Source organism: Eleutherodactylus coqui, chromosome 4, assembly GCF_035609145.1.
Source record: "Eleutherodactylus coqui strain aEleCoq1 chromosome 4, aEleCoq1.hap1, whole genome shotgun sequence".
In the NCBI taxonomy this organism is placed as follows: domain Eukaryota; kingdom Metazoa; phylum Chordata; class Amphibia; order Anura; family Eleutherodactylidae; genus Eleutherodactylus; species Eleutherodactylus coqui.
Window position 1 is genome coordinate 94,833,285 of NC_089840.1, and position 20,084 is coordinate 94,853,368.

General features: G+C 45.6%; 1 protein-coding gene across 1 annotated transcript in view; it reads left to right on the forward strand.

The window, feature by feature from the left end:
- LOC136625577 (acetylserotonin O-methyltransferase-like) overlaps nucleotides 1-12,039 on the forward strand; it is a 186,101-nt gene extending 174,062 nt beyond the window's left edge. The window contains exons 9-10 of the mRNA XM_066599878.1: nucleotides 1,099-1,332; nucleotides 11,596-12,039. Of these exons, the coding sequence (XP_066455975.1) occupies nucleotides 1,099-1,310 (212 nt within the window). The 3' untranslated portion in view covers nucleotides 1,311-1,332; nucleotides 11,596-12,039. The remainder of the gene's footprint in view (nucleotides 1-1,098; nucleotides 1,333-11,595) is intronic.
- Nucleotides 12,040-20,084: the final 8,045 nt, after the last annotated feature.

The window sequence follows — 20,084 nt, forward strand, 5'->3', positions numbered from 1 at the left end:
CCCCAGGATTACATCCACTCAGTAAAAAGAGTCTATACTGTCTCCAGTAAAGAGCAGGTTACTCCCTTTAACAAACACTAATCCAAACAGGTGAGAACATGGCAGAACCACTACTCTACACCCCCTTTTGGTTTATTCTGCAGAGCATTGAACCCATTTTAGGCTCCTCCAAAATGGAAATTCTAGTATTAACTTTTATTTTATGACAGCGCACTGTGAGCATAAGGACTGGCCAGTCTATTTTTGCAATTTGATGAGTTGAACGGAACTCAAGATACTTCAGCATAAACTATGGGGCCCTTACATTAGTCTTCTCCCCAAAGTCTGAAATTTAAGTGTGCACTGATACTAGCACTGTGATAGCGAAGGGTGTCTGGTTAGGAAAAATACAGGTGAAAGCGGTATAAGCCTCGCTCGTCCCCTTTTTTTAAAAACAGATATGGGATGGGGTGTGCACTAAAAGATTAACAGTCTCACTTTTAGGCTTATTCTTGCTCGGCACGCTTACCTCCGGCTTAAAGAAGAACACTCCTCTCTCGGTCCAGCACAATAGCTTTTAACGTTGCTAACAATCTTAACAAACATTTTCTTGGCAGAATTATGCACAATTAAGCATACTTATATGGCATACAAATACGTCATTACTGCTTTCTTTTTTTTTCCCCAATGGTGCCATTTGTCCTCTCACAATACACTTTTAATACTGCAGCACATAAACCGTTCAGACTGTGCTGTTCCAGCCTGCCACCCTTGTCTTGAAATCCAATAATCATCCCTCTTTGCAACCCTGATAATTTGCCCCTTTTACCCATGATGAGTGATAAGTGAGCAGACAGCCTATGGCACGTCTTATATGCCAGCCCACGGCACAGCACTATTTTCATGGGTACGAATTGGTAGCCTAAAAAAAGTAGGAGGTGATCATAATAATGTGACTCGACTGTGTGCATTTTATTGAGAAAGCAAACCTACATAGCTTGTTAACTATAAAATGGGCTTATTGTCAGGACAGGATTAAGAAATTAGGATATGTAATGGTTCTTGATCATAATTGTGACAAATGACTGATCCTTTTTTTCTTCTCTTGGTCTTGTTAAGGAGGTGCAGTGCTGATAGTTGAATCCCTTTTAAATGAGGACAAAAGTGGTCCAATAGGTTCGCTTGTGTTTTCACTGAGCATGTTGGTCCAGACAGAAGGCAAAGAACGGACGCCATCTGAATATACCAAGCTCCTTACGGACTCTGGCTTCAGGGACATTGAAGTCAAAGTAACTGGAAAGCAATATGATGCAATATTGGGAAGGAAGTAGATTCAACAGTCCAATCTTTCTGGTAATTAAACTTAAATGATGCATTCGGTTTCAGCTGTATTTCTTCAGATGTTTCAAAGAAAATATCCAGTAGATGTCAGCAGTGGTTCAGATTTTTAGACTGTACATATCTAGTCATCTATACAAAATGGCTATGAAGTACTTTAGAAAGGGTGTTTTTGTTTTAAATTCTATTTTTATTAGTTTTATAATAATATAACATAGAACAATGCTTGTACATAACATTAATTCATAACCCTTTGCATGTTAATAAGTAAGTGCTAGATTGATCTTAATGAGCCCCTAATAGAGGGGAGAGGGAGGGGTATATGGATGAAAAGGAAGGGAACCAATTACGGGTTACACCTTGGTAAATTAATACATATTTTAATTTATAGATTATTTTAAAAAGTCTGAGAAAATGTATCTCCATTACTTCTAAAAGATTATACAGGATTAAATTAGTTAAGACCAGTGGTTCTCAACCTTTTTCAGCCCAGGTATTGGGATGTGGTCAGCGCTCCCCAAGTCTTACTAGTTTAAACCCAGTCAAAGTTTACCTTGTTTACAAAGTTAAAAGTACAAATTAAAATACTGAATACTTTTTTGTTGAGCGCTGCCTGTGATTGGCTGAGTGCTCAGCCAATCAAACACAGCCCTTTCAGGAGGCAGAGATTTTAAATCCCTGCATGCTGAAAGAGCTTCAGTACAGTGCCAGGAAGCCAAGCCGCAAGATGCGCCAAGCCCCAACAGCAACAGAGAGGTGAGTGTATATATATTTTATATTTTTTTACACAACCTAGGGATGATTTTCAGGGAAAGGCTTATATTTCAAGCCCTTCTCTGAAAATCACTGTGGTTTGTGTCTGTGGCCTATTGTTTTCAATGGTGCCGGCAGCTGTAGCGCCAGTCTCATTGAAAGTAATGGGCATGGAGCTTCGTTCATGCATATTTTGCACATCCATGCAGCGCATTTTTTTGTGCAGCATGAATGCATCAAAATACACGCTAATGGGAACGAGGCCTTAATGAAATTCATTTTGTCTCCTTGTAGATTTGTGTTGACCTCGTTGAGCTTGTCAAATATGATAGACAACGTCAAGACGTTGTAGTTCGTTTGCATCACAAAGGCTTGGGTCAATCGGCCAAAGAAACTTGACTATTATATCAAAAAGTTCGTAGAAGCATCACAAGCACTTTCCTCTTCAGTGTGTAGGAGTAGATGTTCAAATTCTTCGTCATGGTCTTGACAGAGCTTGTGGAAAAGACATTTGTTCAAAGGGTGCACTTTTGTCTTGTTAACAGCATTAATTACATAGTACAGAGAATCAAGCAATCTCTCACATAAATGTTTAGCGAGGTGCTGTCGATGGATCACACAGTGGACTGCCATTATGCCAGGTATAACAGATTTTAAATGGGCTATGCTGCATAAAAGATCAGCGATGAAGCTCATTACTCATCGTTAAGTTTAAACAGCCGCCGTTCCATAGCCAACAGCTGCTGTGTATCTCAATAAAGAGGGGCGGCGGAATGAGAGGAGAGAAATCTCCTGCACTGCCCGGCCCCCTTGCTAGCCGCTCCGTGTGTGAGCCACCCATGCTAGCTCCCGCACAGGAGCGAGTAACACAGGGACGAGTGTCGCGCATTGTTTGCCTGACACTCATCCAGTGTAAGAGGGCCTTTACAGAGAAACCACTCTCACTTGCTCATAGAGAGGTCCTGAGCAGGGGACCGCCCTTTGATACCTTATGCCCTGAGCCATACCCTTATGACCTTCATGGCCTCCATACATATGTTGTGCAGTTGAGGGTTTTATAAAGTGAGCTCTAGAACTGCTGCCATGCATTGATGGCTATTAAGTTCTGCTTGAAGCAAGAATTAATAAGCAACATTTATTTTATAGACAATCACTGTATATAGCAATACTGAAGTACTGCAGTATATAATAATCTTTATTTGTATAGCGCCAACATATTCTGCAGCGCTTACATAGACAGGGGGAATACAGAAAGACAAAATACAAAAATTACAGAACCACAGTTACATAGTAATCAGTTGATGGAAACAATAGGGGTGAGGGTCCTGCTCCAATGAGCTTACATACTACAGGTAACGGGGTGATACAGAAGGGTAAAGGGCTGGAGATGTGTACAGTATGGCGAGGTGGAGAGTGAGGGACGCTATACACCTAGACAATGGTCAGACATTTGGCCGTGTGACTGCAGGATCGGTATGACTGCAGCGGGCGGTTTATGATGGATGGCTAGCAGGGATTGCAGTGAATAGGTCAGGGAGCATGGTATCAGGCGGAGTACAGAGGGGTTTGTTTAGGGAATGCGGTATGCCTCCCTGAAGAGGTGTGTTTTTACAGCGCGCCTGAAGTTCTGCGAGTCCTGGATTGCTAGGGTAGCCTTTGGTAGTGCGTTCCAGAGAACCGGTGCTGCTCTGGAGAAGTCTTGGAGGCGGGAATGAGAAGTTCGAATTAAAGGGGCGTTCAGTCTGGTTTTGTTAGCAGAGCGGAGAGCCCGGGCTGGGTGATGGATTGAGATGAGGGAGGCAATATAGGGTGGTGCTGCACTGTGGAGGGCTTTGTGGATGAAGGTAGCAAGTTTAAATTGAATTCTGTATTTAACGGGCAGCCAGTGCAGTGACTGGCACAGGGCAGAGGCGTCCGAGTAGCGGCTGGACAGGAAGATGAGCCTGGCTGCCGCATTCAGGATGGATTGGAGAGGGTAGAGTCTGGTGCAGGGGAGGCCAATCAGCAACAAGTTGCAGTAATCGAGCCAGGAGTGGATGAGGGCAACAGTGAGCGTTTTTAACGTGTCCACAGTGAGAAAAGAGCAGATTCTTGCGATGTTCTTGAGGTGCAGCTGACATTTTCGGACCAGAGACTGGATGTAGGAGGTAAATGATAGATCAGAGTCGAATATGACCCCAAGGCAGCGGGCATGTTGTCTAGGAGGTATGGTGGTGCCACACACTGAGATGGAGATGTCAGGATGAGGTCGGTTAGTGGAGGGTGGAAATACCAGTAAGTCAGTTTTAGAGAGGTTTAGTTTAAGGTAGAGAGAGGACATAGTGTTAGACAGTGGACAGACAGTCGGTGATGTTTTCGAGGAAAGGTGCAGAGATGTAACGGGAAGAGTTGTATAGCTCGGTGTCGTCAGCATACAGGTGGTATTGGATGCCAAATCTCCTGATAGTTTGTCCAATAGGGGCTGTGTAGATAGAGAAAAGAAGGGGGCCGAGGACTGAGCCCTGGGGGACCCCAACAGCAAGGGGAAGAGGAGGGGAGGTAGAGCCAGCAAAGGAGACACTGAAAGAGTGGTCAGATAGGTAGGAGGAGAACCAGGAGAGATCATTGTCCTTTAGGCCAATGGAGCGAAGCATACTGAGGAGGAGTTTGTGGTCAACAGTGTCAAATGCTGCAGACAGGTCGAGGAAGATCAGTACAGAGTAATCGCCCCTCGATTTGGCTGTCATTAGGTCATTGGATACCCTTGTAAGGGCAGTTTCTGTCGCGTGTTTAGGTCGGAAGCCAGACTGTAGGGGGTCTAGGAGAGGGTGCTCTGATAGATAGCTTACAAGGCGGGAGTAAACCAGGCGTTCTAGTAGTTTGGAGGTGAAGGGGAGGTTTGAGATGGGTTGGTAGTTGGCAGCATCAGTCGTATCCAGAGTCAGCTTCTTTAGCAGTGAGGATATGATGGCGTGTTTGAAAGAAGAGGGAAAGATGCCAGAGGTCAGAGAGAGGTTGAATATAGTGGTGAGGGAGATGACCACTGGGGAGAGGGAACGGAGGAGGTGTGAGGGGAAGGGGTCGCTAGCGCAGGTGGTGGGGCGAGCAGAGAAGAGCAATTTGGAGACTTCTTCCTGTGTCACTGGTCTGAGTACAGACAGTGAACAGAAACTAGATGCAGTACTGACAAGACTAGGGCCAGGGCTAGTCTGGGATTGGGAAGTTATTTCCTGACGGATGTCATCAATTTTCTTTTTGAAGTAAGCAGCCAACTCTACAGCACTGAGATCCATCACAGGGGGCTGCGGTTTAGGGCTAAGAAGGGAGTGAAAAGTATCAAAGAGCCGTTTAGGGTTGTGCGATAGTGAGGAGACTAGAGAGGTGAAATAGACTTGTTTGGCGTGGTGGAGGGCGAGGTTGTAGGCTCTGAGCATGAATTTGTAGTGGAGGAAGTCTGCGGACGTTTGTGACTTCCTCCACAGCCGTTCAGCACTTCTAGAGCGGATGAAGCGTGTTTGAGGCGTGAGCCAGGGTTGCCGCGTTCTACATCGGATGGCTTGGGTCCTGGGGAGTGCCGCTTCATCCAGGGCATGTTTGAGAGTGGTGTTGTAGTGAGCGGCAGCCAAGTTGGGGCAGGAGAGAGAGATAGGAGACAGAGAGGACTGTAGGGATTCAGCAAAGTCCTGGGTGTGAATGGCCTTAAGGTTCCTGTAAGTATGTGGGTCTGGAGAGATGTTAGGGACCGTGACAAAGAAAGAGAGGAGGTTATGATCTGAGAGCGGTATATGGTACAAATGATTGCAAGTTTGTTTTCTATGGTAGCTAAAGAAAAATATAAAAGGTTTAATTTTAAAAAAAGGAAAAAAAAAAAAGCAAAAACTTTTCCCTTTTTTTTTTTTTCCATTAAAGAGCTAAACCATGAAGAACTCTCTCATATTTAGTATTTCTTCGTTTATAAAATTCAAACTTTTTTAAAAATATAACATTATTTATCCTAGAAGGTAAAAAGCATAATAAGTACAGAATACCAGAATTGTGAGTGGTTTTGGTTATCCCAGCTCACCCAAAAATGTTTTTGAACACCCCTTACAAAAACTACAGCGTCTCCTGCAAAAGACAAACCCTCACACAGCTCTGTTAAATAAATCTGAAAATCACATAGATTAAGGCCCCCTGTTCATGGTCGTTGCGAAATATCACTAGCGATATTCCGCAGCGGGGGAGGAGAGGGGAGAGCTGTCAGTTTTCTGCGGTGAGCCTATATGACAGATAGGCTCACCACAGAGAATCGCGGCATGCAACGATTTGAATCCCGTGAGCGGAGAATCGCTGTGATTCTCCACTTGTGGACAGGGGGCTGCGCTTTCCATAGCAACGCTATGTAAAGCGTTCACTGCGTTACCCACGGCCGGATAATCGCCGCGGGTAACGCAATGAACTATCGCCCGTAGACAGGCAGCCTTAAGGCCCATTTAGACACAATGATTATTGCTCAAAATTTGCTCAAAAGCAATCTTTTGAACGATAATTGTTGTGTGCATTTACACAGCAAGATGATTGCTCAAAATTCACTCAAACAGCATTTTGAATGACAGTTTTGAGCATTCACATTGCATAAACTTAAGTAGCTAATTAGCTACTTAAGTGCTTATTAGTGTGTAAATGAAGGCTCCTGCTGTGTACAGAAGACAGCGGGAGCACTGTCTTCTGTATACAGCTGCGGTGTTCTCGGAGCGCTCAGCTGGTATACAGCTGAGCGTTCCGAGCGGGGTATGCCTAAGACAGCTGAAGCTCTGTCTTCTATATACAGCTGCTGTTTTTTCAGAGCTGGATACCAGCTAAAACAATACTATCAGCAGTATCCCTCTGAGAACTGAGCCATGCTGATAAGGCTCATCACTGATTTTTAGCTTGCTAAAAGTTAGTGATGAGTGAATAATGCATGAAAAGTGCACAATGGCTGCGCATTTAGACACAACGATTATCACTCAAGAGATGGATTTGGAACAGTAATTGTTGTGTCTAAATAGGCCTTTAGATATGGTGTTGGCTGCTTCTAGGTTTTCTTTGGGCAATAACACTGTATGCAATATAGTATGCCAGGCTGAAAAGACAAATGTCCATCTAGTTTAGCCTGTTTCCACCCCCCTTTGTTAATCCAGAGGAAGGCAAAAAAGTCCCTTGAGGCTGAACCCAATTTAACCCATTTTGAGTGAAATAATTCCTTCCCAACTCCATAATGAAAGTCAGAATATTTGAAAGTTCCTACCTGACTCCAAGACCCGGATCATCAACCCCTCTTGCTATTTAACCCCTTGAGTGGCACGCCTGGAAATTTTCCGGGACGAGCTCCACTGCCGATAGCGATATAGCCCGGAAGATTTCCGGGCTATGTATCACTATGGGAGCTGCAGAGCACAATGCCACAAGCTGCGGCACTGTGCTCTGCCTGCACAGTCCCACAGAGAACAAAGCAAGGGCTTTGAAAAACCAGCAGAAGAGATTGCCGATCTGCCGGCAATCTCCTGCTTCTAAGTCTCCTGCTTTGTTTATAGGTTGCCATAGAGACCATCGGCTTGTCAGAAGCAAGCTGATGGTCTCTGTGGCAGGGAGAGCTAGTGCTTGGCTGTCAGAGGACAGCTAAGTACTAGCTCTTACAGCAGAGATCAGAGAAAACCTCCGATCTCTGCTGTGTTAACCCTTTACATGCTGCAGTCTATGTGACTGCAGCATGTAAAGGGCTGTCACCATCGGACCTCCGGAATGTGATCAGGGGGTCCTGATGGGTCCCTGCGGAAGTCCCCTAAAGGGACAAAAAAAAAAAGTTAAAAAAAAATTATAAAAACACTTGTCTCCCTTTACTTGGTAAAAAAATCAAAAATAAAATCACACATGTGGTATCCGTGTGCGTCGCAATGACCCAGAGAAGGAAGTTAATGCATTATTTAACCCCTTAATGTCATAGCCCCTTTTTTTTCTTTTTTCCCCATTTCTTTTTTTCCTCCCCCCTGTTTAAAAAAATCACAACTTGTCCCGCAAAAAACAAGCCCTTATATGGCCATGTCAATGGAAAAATGAAAGTTATGGCTCTTGAGCCGCAACTGCAAAATTAGTTGAAATTCAATGATTAGACCATTTTAAAAAACCTGCCCTGGTGGGGTCTGACAGGGTGGTAGGAAACCCGCCACTCAAGGGGTTAATGGCTATATCCTGTAATGTCGTAGCACTCCAAAAAGTCGTCTACTTCCCTCTTAAGAACCCCCTTCTGTGATGATGATGGAACCTTCTTTCTTCTAACCGTAGATGATGCTCTCTTGTAACCTTCACAGTCCTGGGTTTGAACAGATCATGGGAGAGATCCTTGTATTGTCCCCTAATATATTTATACATGGTTATTTGATTGCCTCTTAACTGTCTTTTTTCCAGGGTGAATAATCTCAATATTGATAGCCTCTCTGGGTGTTCCAGTCCTCTCATTCCGTTTAACAATTTAGTTGCCCGTCTTTGATCTCCCTCAAGCAATGCAACATCTTTCCTGAGCACCGGTGTCCAGAACTGTACACAGTATGCCATGTGAGGCCTCACAAGTGTCTTATATAGTGGAAGAATAATGTTCTCGTCCCTCACCCCTACACCTCTTTTAATGCACTCCAAGACTTTATTTGCCTTTGCAGCAGCTGCCTGGCATTGATTAAGTCTACAGTCAACTAGTACCCCCAGGTCTTTTTCCATATCACTTTTCCCTAGCAGTACCCCATTTAGTGTATATTGGTGACATCTGTTTCGCCTGCCCATGTGCATAACCTTATATTTATCAATGTTGAACTTCATTTGCCATTTTCTACCCAAGCCCCCAACTTATCTAGGTCCATTTGCATTGTTACATTGTCCTCTACTGTATTAATTATCTTGCATAGTTTGGTATCATCTGCAAATATTGATACTTTACTGTGCAGCCCCTCTATCAGGTCATTGATAAATATATTGAACAGCATGGGGCCCAATACTGAACCCTGTGGCACACCACTAGCAACAGAACACATTGCATAGACATTGGTGAATGATTAATAGAGGAAGAGTTACAACAGCCTGATCATATAGGTGTTTGAGCTAGGGATATGTCTATACACCCAAGTAACAATAAACCTCTACTCCCATGTGATCCTTCTAAGTATTATGAGACCATTATGACTTACACAAATCCCTATTGGTGTGTATTCTAGGGTACTATACTTTTGATTTCTATTGTTGATGCCTTTTATTTAGGAGACACAAGTTAGTCTTTCTGAAGGAGTTTATGCAGTGTGTGGAAATAAAACCTATAGGTGGATGCCTAAAGGTGCAGGTGGAACATGTATTCTAGCATGATTAAAACCAGCTACATGGGTATGAGAGAATGATGAGTTTTCATAGCAACACAAACCTGTGCATATATAGTATTTTACTAGTAATTACTAGGAAATTATAGTACCAGTGTTTCTGGTAGTGCAATGCGTCACACAGCTCTGCTACATGCACATCACGCACACACAGCTGTGGTACATTGGCGTGTGACAGACACACAGAGCTGTGCTACATGCCATGCGCCTGACAGACACAGCTCTAGTATATTGCATGTGCAGCACAGAACCAGCTCTGCTACATGACATGCATGTCACAGACACAGCTTTGGCATATGACATGCGCCTGACAGATATGACATGCATGTGGTACAAACACAGCTCTGCTAAATTACTGTATATGCATGTAACAGACACAGCTGTGCCACAGTACATGTTATAAACTCAGTTCAGCTACCTGACATGTGTGTCACAGACATAGCTTTGGCACATGACATGCGCCTGAGAGACATGACATGGTGGAAACACAGCTCTGCTACATTATAAGCGCATGACAGACACAGCTGTGCGACAGTACATGTGCATATTACAAACTCAGCTCTAGTACATAACATGTGCGCCACAGACAAAGCTTTGGCACTTGACATGCGCCTGACAGACATGACATGCACGTGGTACAAACACAGCTCTGCTACATTATATGCGCGCAACAGACACAGATGTGCTACATGACATGTTACAAAATCAGCTGTGCTACATGACATGCGCATCACAAACATAGCTGTGCTACATGACATGCACATGTTACCAACACAGCTTTGCTACCAGACATACATCCATGCTGACTATACACATTACATGCACAGCACATTAGACAAACAATCACTCGCAGCTCTACTACATTTATGCTGACTGCACACATGACACACACAACTCCTGGATACAGTGATGAGCCCCTGGTCATGTGATACCAGACTCCACCCTCGCAGATGATCACATGACGGTAATGTCATTACAGGACCTGGTAGTTTCTGTTAGCTTATACAGTACTACCAAACTCCAGTATGGCTCCTCTCACAGCAGTGACGTCACCACAGGACCTTCAGCCCACCAGATCTCTGTGGTAGCAGTAGGTCGATGTCTCCTGTCAGGTCCGCTGATCTGTGATTGCGGTAGGTCAGTGTCTCCTGTTAGGAGCGCTGAGTTGTGTCTTCTGACATAATAACGGCTTAGTTGTATTCTCAGTGTGTTCGGACAAGCAATGACGCCACCAGGGCGGGAAGCTATGACATCACCAGTGGCTGGGCTATGACATCGCCAGGGGCAGAGCATGAGAATCAGTCACTCACATACATACATACTAACGGACAAGTGGTCGTTAGTAGTTCGATTGTGATATAGATGAGAAAAAGGTACACTTCATGCACACTGGTTGGGCATGGAAAATGGGGGCGGCGTTGGAATGTTGTTGAATTCATTAGGAACACTCAGCTTATAGAAGCATAAGGAGACACTTTTGATAACATTACTGTTTTATGCTATTGACATCCAGAATGCATATACTAAGCAGTTAATATTGGTAACTAATCAACACACTGTAGTAATAAAATATCTCCCAGCATCACAAGGAGGCTTTTGTCAAAGTTGTAGGTCCATCAAGCTGTCCTTCAGGAACGCTACAGGTCACTTGTGACATACAGCAAGCCATTAGAGTAAAGGAACAATATCCTAAAGTTATCTTTGAAGTAGATCCAACATGGCCACATTGGTTATCCTTTTTATTCCACTTTAATTGGTTTAAAGGACTAGGTGGTATATCTGGCATGGTCCATGTATTTTTACAAGTTGTACTTCTGATCTTGGTTGCCTACATAGTCATTAATTTTTTTACTTGTAATTTTTAAAAGAATTCTCCAGCTTAAGGGCGCCCACCCACTGGCGTTTTTTTTTTCCTTTGCGTTTTGCGTTTTTTCTCAAGAGCAATTAGTTTTGAATGTGTTCCTGTCCACTGGCATTTTTTTTTTCGGTCCGTTGCGTTTTTTAACATAGGAACTGTCAGTTGCATATGTGTCCTTATTTTTCTCGTAATGCACCCATGAATGTCAATGGAAACGCCGCGAAAAACGCGCGGAAAACGCTGCGTTTTTCACGCATGGAAATCGCAAACGCCAGTGGGTGGGCGCCCTAATTGTAGATGGTTTTTCAGGAAAATCTTCAGCTGAACCTATGCCACAATCAGAACTTGAAACGCATGTTATGACAATCATTGCCTCTACCGAGCTGCCATGTGCATTATGTGGAAAAGAAATCCTAAAAGACACCAAGAACTGTGTATTGTGGAAATCCATTATCATCCTAAATATTTAGTTTCACATATATTGGACTATTACGCGCATTATCTCTTATATTGTTTATACTAATACTACTGGCATATACTAAACCAATGTATGTAACCTTATATTGAATATACATGTTATAACATAGACTAGGGCTGAACTGACCAGATGTGCTGAAAGATCCAGTATTCATCTTTGGGGCAGACCTTGGGATAGGCAGGGAAAGAGCAGGTATCTTCCTTGTCCTTTTAGAGGTTAAGCCCTTATGCTTTAGAAATGATAAAAAGAAGGGAAATGGCAAAGTCATTTGGTAGCCTTTAGGGTGCATTCACACGAACGTATATCGGCTCTGTTTTCACGCCAAGCCGATATACGTTGTCCTCATGTGCAGGGGGGGGAGGCTGGAAGAGCCCAGGAGCTGGAACTGAGCTCCTGCCCCCTCTCTGCCTCCTCCCCACCCCCTCTCCGCCCCTCTGCACTATTTGCAATGAGAGGAGGCGAGACGAGGGCGGGGCTACGTGCTGCAAATTAGCCCCGCCCCCATCCCGCCTCTCCCCATTGCAAATAGTGCAGAGGGGCGGAGAGGAGGCAGGAGCTCAGTTCCTGCTCCTGGGCTCTTCCAGCCTCCCCCTCCCCCCCCCCCCCCCCCTCACACGAGGACGACGTATATCGGCTCGGCGTGAAAACCGAGCCGATATACGTTCGTGTGAATGCACCCTTAAGAATACTGATGTCTTTAACCCAGAATAATTGAGGAATCTCCTACAACATTGATTCAATGCGATCATAGGAATTCTCTACTTCATCAGACAGCACTATCCCAATAAGGGTAGTGAGTATTTTCTAAGATATTGCTCCCATTTACTGTAACAGACTTTTGTCCAGATTCTATGACTATATTGATTGCTTTCAGTACATCTGCTCCAATTAAATTAACGGGCCAATTTTCAGCCCCCAACATTTAAGTACATAAGTCAAAAGTGTTTGTTAGACTCACCTGGAGTAGCTTTGGTTGTCTTAATCGACAAGGTCAATTTACACCCATTCCCCTTATTTATCCTTTTTCTATTAAATTTGGCAATCTATAAGTTCTGCAGTCACACACACATACAGAGAGAGTTACAAAAAGGTTTTTCACTTCTCTCTGATTGGCTGGGACTCCTACTGTATTTCAGAATTTGCATACAGCCTCTGATTGGTTATGACTCTAGATGAGCGAGTATACTCGCTAAAGGCAATTGCTCGAGCGAGCATTGCCTTTAGCGAGTATCTTCCCCGCTCGAGACTGCAGGTTCGGGTGCCGTCAGCGGGCACGGAGCTGCGGGGGAGAGCGGGGCGGAACGGAGGGGAGATCTCTCACTCACTCACTCTCTCACACTCTCACACTCTCACCAGAACCTGCAGTCTCGAGCGGGGGAGGTACTCGAGCAATTGCCTTTAGCGAGTATACTCGCTCATCTCTAGTTTTGACCCTTTCTGTGAACTGTAATAATGATCCAGTCTGATAGGAACTGCACTGGTTGGTTGGTAACTGCTCAAACCCTGCTGTCCTCCTTCTAACCATGGCAGACAAAGGGTTTCTATGTACTGCAGTAAGCCAAAAAATCTGACCACATCACACATTTATCTGTATATATTGAGGAGAAAACACCTCATATCTAGGACCTACCCATCTGAATATATTTGCAAAAAAATCGCAATACAAAAGCAAATATTAAAGCGACCCTCTGGGCCTGGGGAAAGAAATATGGCTGAATATCTTTTCTGACTTCCACGCTGTGCATAGTATGCATTGTCTCAGGAACTACATACCGATCGATCTGGTCAGTGCTGGTTAATAAAAGCAGGTGTAGTGATTTAGACTAATGATGAAAACTAGTACACAGCGTACATCAGGCAGTCAGAGAAGCTGTTGTGGCCATCTTTGTTTCTCCAGGTCCAGAGGGTCGCTTTAATTAAAATACCTTCGTAAAGCCACTGGTGAGAGATAAAATTTCTGGGTGTAACAACCTAGCCATTTTTCTTTTCTCTTCGTGAAAGGACTGTACGTTACCCTGTTTTCCCGAAAATAAGACGCGTCTTATATAAATTTTTGCTCCCAAATATGCGCTACGTCTTATTTTCAGGGGGTGTCTTATTTTGCCGTGGCAAATCTGTCTGTGGCCGCTAATCCCTCAATTGGCCAGCTTTGTGGACGAAATTTCTCAGAAATCTCGTCCACATGGGACAGCAAATCTGTCACGGCAAAGCTGGGAGAAGCCAGTGTTGTGGTGCGGATTCACCGGCCACAGAAACTGAAAAGCGTGCAGCCAGGTCGCTTCAAAACAAGCGGCTGAGTGCCGTGGGTTTTGAAGCAGTGCTTTCCCATCGGAAATCTCGCTGTTTATCGCTGTGGCCCAACTGCGAGATTTCCGCTGGAAATACGCTCTGTGAGAACTCAGCCTTAAGAATCACACACAGGTTGCCTGACTCACAGAGCCATAAAAAAATAAGGGCTGTAAAGTAACGTACCTGTCTGCAGACAGAAGTTCCTGTACCACTTGTAAGCAGGGATGGTATTGCAGCTTCCGGCCACCAGGGGGAGCTCATCATAGCAGACATGTACAGCAGGAACAGAACGTACAGTATGGACTTTTCCAGCCAGCAAGGGGAGCTCACAACAGCACACTCGTACAGCACAGCAGGGACAGGATAACAGCAGACTGTCTGCAGATCTACCTATACATCTGGAGGTAGGAGACAACGGGGATGGCAGCAGCGGACAGGCCTCTTGACTTGCCTGTACACTTTACTATGCCTTACTATTGGGGGTGCCTTATATTTGGGACTTCTGCAAATTTCAGGGGGTGCCTTATTTTCGGGGAAACATGGTATTATGTTTATTATGTTGGCTTTATATTAGTAGCAAAGAACACACAAGAAGGAAACGGTTACATGAAACAGACCCATGCAATGTTTGATAATTCTTCTAGTACTGTATATTCACTGTCAGGATTCTTATCAATGCTAAACATAACTTTTAATAATTTAAATCTTTTAAAAATACTTCTATTAAAGTCTGACACAAGACACACGAGAAAAAAAAAGAAAATAAGAAAATGTTTCCTGAACTCCGCAATTTTAGTGGAGGGAGGAGCACAGGGGACTAGAGATATAGGCCCTACAATCAATAAAGGACCTTCTATTGTCCAATCTAGTAAAAATTATCTTCTGGATGTGTGAGGTCAGCTAATTAAAGACTGACATCGGTCCTCAATTGCATATAATGTTCCTGTGGTCCCATGTATGTAAAATGATCAAAGAATCATAATGTATTACGGAAAAGTCATCCAGCAATAGATAAGGGCTGGTGCTGCTGCCTTTTTTTTTGTTTTTGTTCCTGCTTGGGATCTGGGTGGGGTGTGAATGCTGCAGTAACCGAACGTCTATCCCTCACCCTTATATTAGATACCTGGTTTCTATAGGAAATTAGGTTTCAGCAATTTTGAAGTAGTGCTGTTATGAATGGGTTCCTCAGGAACCCATCTGTGAATGGTGGAAACATGTCAAACCTTTGATATGAATCTCGAACCTCATAGTGTGAGAGAACTTGCATTTTTGGTACGGATCTCGAACCTTCTAGGATGAGAGAATCCGGAATCCATCTCTATTTTTTTTTTGAGATTAGAACCTGAACAACTTCCTGTTCTATTGCTGGATGACTTTTCCATAATACATTATGATTCTTTGATCCCTTTACATATATGGGACCACAGGAACATTTTATGCAATTGAGGACCGATGTCAGTCTGTAATTAGCTGACCTCACACATCCAGAAGAGAATTTTTACTGGATTGGACAACAGAAGGTCCTTTATTGATTGTAGGGGCTATATCTCTAGTCCCCTTTGCTCCTCACTCTACTAAAATTGCAGAACTCAGGAAACAATTTCTTATTTTCTTTTTTTTTTTTCCCGTGTGTCTTGTGTCAGACTTTAATAGAAGTCTTTTTAAAAGATTTAAATTATTAAAGGTTATGTTTTAGAGTTGATAAGAATCCTGACAGTGAAAATTATTCTCGACCATCCAGTTTATTCTTCTGCGTCAGTGAAAAATGCTAGTACTGTATAGAATCATATCTGAATATGCATTTTGTTCCCCCACAATTTTCTTATTGGCTCATTTTTTAATTCATTTTTAACTTTATTAATAAAAGTAGCATTTTGTGTCCTTATATATTTGTCTGTTATGCTTTATTCACATACGAATGTTGTGACGGTGAACTTGTAGTAGTAGGATTGCAGTTCAGCTCATGCCCCTCTCATAAAGGTTCTTCCTCACCATACTGGATTAGAATAAATATAACTATGTATTCATCTATTTTCTAGCCCTTTCCTGCCAATCTTTGATTACACCGGCCTACAAAACATATCTTTTTTTCACAAGAATATATAATGGTGATTCTAGTATATTTCACCTCCTGAATTCAAATCTGTTACAATTTGTCCATTAGTCAGAGTTTTTTGTGACACATTTCAAGATTTATGAAATTAGTACTTATGTAAGTCAACATCATGTGAAATACAGTTTAACAAGGAAGTTTTTAATGAGGATTTCAGGGAATATTTTGCCCTGGGATGTCTATCTTCATTGTCCAGCAGTAGTCAGCCAACATACTCGGACTCATTTGCCTTGGTACCTCTGTTACATCAAAGAAATCTGCTGATGGAAAGGCTCGCCACGAGAGATGAGCGAACGTACTCGTCCGAGCTTGATAATCGTTCGAGTATTAGCCTGTTAGAGATGCTCTTAATTCGAAAGGAACACCATGCGATGTTCGAGTTACTTTCACTTTCATCTCTGAGACGTTAGCGCGCTTTTCTGGCCAATAGAAAGACAGGGAAAGCATTACAACTTCCCCCTGCAACGTTCAAGCCCTATACCACCCCCCTGCAGTGAGTGGCTGGCGAGATCAGGTGTCACCCGAGTATATAAATCGGCCCCTCCCGCGGCTCGCCACAGATGCATTCTGACATTGTTCAGGGAAAGTGCTGTCTTGCTGGAGTTGCTATAGGGAGAGTGTTAGGAGTTATTTTAGGCTTCAAGAACCCCAACGGTCCTTCTTAGGGCCACATCTGACCGTGTGCAGTGCTGTTGAGGCTGCTTTTTGCAGTGTTGCACTTTTTTTTTTTTGTATATCGGCAGTGCAGAGCATTGCGTCCTGCAGTAATTTTACATAGTCCAGGGCCAGTAGTGGTGAGGCAGGGACAGAAGACATATACAGTCTATATAGGCAGTGGGCTTTTCCAAAAAAATTTGGAAAATTTTTTTTATTTGGGCTGCCTGTGACCGTCCTCAGTGTACTGCGTCTCTGCTGGGGGAAGTTGTCCTAATTCATACGCAGCCAGCAAAGTGTTAAAGCAGGCTTGCGCAAAATTCTTTCCTGGCTCTGCTGTGCGTTCCGTAAGCGAAGTCAGCCTCCAACCACAGGCCAATAAGTGGCACATTTAATTACAGCATTCTGTTTCTGCACTTCTGGTAATACACCATGCTGAGGGGTAGGGGTAGGCCTAGAGGACGTGGACGCGGGCGAGGACGCGGAGGCCTAAGTCAGGGTGTGGGCACAGGCCGAGCTCCTGATCCAGGTCTATCGCAGCCGACTGCTGCGGGATTAGGAGAGAGGCACGTTTCTGGCGTCCCCACATTCATCTCACAATTAATAGGTCCACGCGGTAGACCTTTATTAGAAAATGAGCAGTGTGAGCAGGTCCTGTCGTGGATGGCAGAAAGTGCATCCAGCAATCTATCGACCACCCAGAGTTCTGCGCCGTCCACTGCTGCAACTCTGAATCCTCTGGCTGCTGCTCCTCCTTCCTCCCAGCCTCCTAACTCCATTACAATGACACATTCTGAGGAGCAGGCAGACTCCCAGGAACTGTTCTCGGGCCCCTGCCCAGAATGGGCAGCAATGGTTCCGAATCCTCTCCCACTGGAGGAGTTTGTCGTGACAGATGCCCAACCTTTGGAAAGTTCCCGGGGTTCGGGGGATGAGGCTGGGGACTTCCGGCAACTGTCTCAAGAGCTTTCAGTGGGTGAGGAGGACGATGACGATGAGACACAGTTGTCTATCACTTAGGTAGTAGTAATTGGAGTAAGTCCAAGGGAGGAGCGCACAGAGGATTCGGAGGAAGAGCAGCAGGACGATGAGGTGACTGACCCCACCTGGTTTGCTACGCCTACTGAGGACAGGTCTTCAGAGGGGGAGGCAAGGGCAGGGCAGGTTGCAAGAGGCAGTGCGGTGTGTAGGGGTAGAGGCAGGGCCAGACCGAATAATCCACCAACTGGTTCCCAAAGCGCCCCCTCGCGCCATGCCACCCTGCAGAGGCCGAGGTGCTCAAAGGTCTGGTAGTTTTTCACTGAGAGTGCAGACGACCGACGAACAGTGGTGTGCAACCTGTGTCGCGCCAAGATCAGCCGGGGAGCCACCACCACCAGCATGCGCACACATATGATGGCCGAGCACCCCACAAGGTGGGACGAAGGCCGTTCACCGCCTCCGGTTTGCACCGCTGCCTCTCCCCCTGTGCCCCAACCTGCCACTGAAATCCAACCCCCCTCTCAGGACACAGGCACTACTGTCTCCCGGCCTGCACCCACACCCTCACCTCCGCTGTCCTTGGCCCCATCCACCAATGTCTGTCAGCGCACCGTCCAGCCGTCACTAGCGCAAGAGCAAGTACGCCGCCACGCACCCGCATGCTCAAGCGTTAAACGTGCACATAGCCAAATTTATCAGCCTGGAGATGCTGCCGTATAGGGTTGTGGAAACGGAGGCTTTCAAAGGTATGATGGCGGCAGCGGCCCCGCGCTACTTAGTTCCCAGTCGCCACTACTTTTCCCGATGTGCCGTCCCAGCCCTGCATGACCACGTCTCCCGCAACATTGTACGCGCCCTCACCAACGCTGTTACTGCCAAGGTCCACTTAACAGCGGACACGTGGACAAGCACAGGCGGGCAGGGCCACTATATCTCCCTGACGGCACATTGGGTGAATTTAGTGGAGGCTGGGACAGAGTCAGAGCCTGGGACCGCTCACGTCCTACCCACCCCCAGAATTGCGGGCCCCAGCTTGGTGGTGGTATCTGCGGCGGTTTATGCTTCCTCCACTGAACCACCCTCCTCCTCCTCCGCAACCTCTGTCTCACAATCAAGATGTGTCAGGAGCAGCACGTCGGCAGCAGTCGGTGTCGCGCGGCGTGGCAGCACAGCGGTGGGCAAGCGTCAGCAGGCCGTGCTGAAACTACTCAGCTTAGGAGATAAGAGGCACATGGCCCACGAACTGCTGCAGGGTCTGACAGAGCAGACCGACCGCTGGCTTGCGCCGCTGAGCCTCCAACCGGGCATGGTCGTGTGTGACAATGGGCGTAACCTGGTGGCGGCTCTGCAGCTCGGCAGCCTCACGCACGTGCCATGCCTGGCCCACGTCTTTAATTTGGTGGTTCAGCGCTTTCTGAAAAGCTACCCACGCTTGTCAGACCTGCTCGGAAAGGTGCGCCGGCTCTGCGCACATTTCCGCAAGTCCCACACGGACGCTTCCACCCTGCGCACCCTGCAACATCGGTTTCATCTGCCAGTGCACTGACTGCTGTGCGACGTGCCCACACGATGGAACTCTACGCTCCACATGTTGGCCAGGCTGTATGAGCAGCGTAGAGCTATAGTGGAATACCAACTCCAACATGGGCGGCGCAGTGGGAGTCAGCCTCCTCAATTCTTTACATAAGAGTGGGCCTGGTTGGCAGACATCTGCTGGGTCCTTGGAAACTTTGAGGAGTCTACCCAGATGGTGAGCGGCGATCCTGCAATCATTAGCGTCACCATTCCTCTGCTATGCCTCTTGAGAAGTTCCCCGCAAAGCATAAAGGTAGACGCTTTGCGCTCGGAAACAGAGGTGGGGAAAAACAGTATATCGCTGGGAGGGGGGGGGGGAGAGAGGAGGAGGAGTTGTGAGGAGTTGCGTACAGGTACCCTGGCACACATGGCTGACTTCATGTTAGGATGCCTTTCTCGTGACCCTCGCGTTACACGCATTCTGGCCATTACGGATTACTGGGTGTACACACAGCTCGACCCACTGTATAAGGAGAACCTTTGCACTCTCATACCCGAAGAGGAAAGGGGTTCGAGAGTGCTGCTATACCACAGGACCCTGGCGGACAAGCTGATGGTAAAATTCCCATCCGACAGCGTTAGTGGCAGAAGGCGCAGTTCCGAGGGCCAGGTAGCAGGGGAGGCGCGGATATCAGCATGTACAGCACATGTACAGCATGTACAGCACAGGCAAGGGAACACTCTCTAAGGCGTTTGACAGCTTTCTGG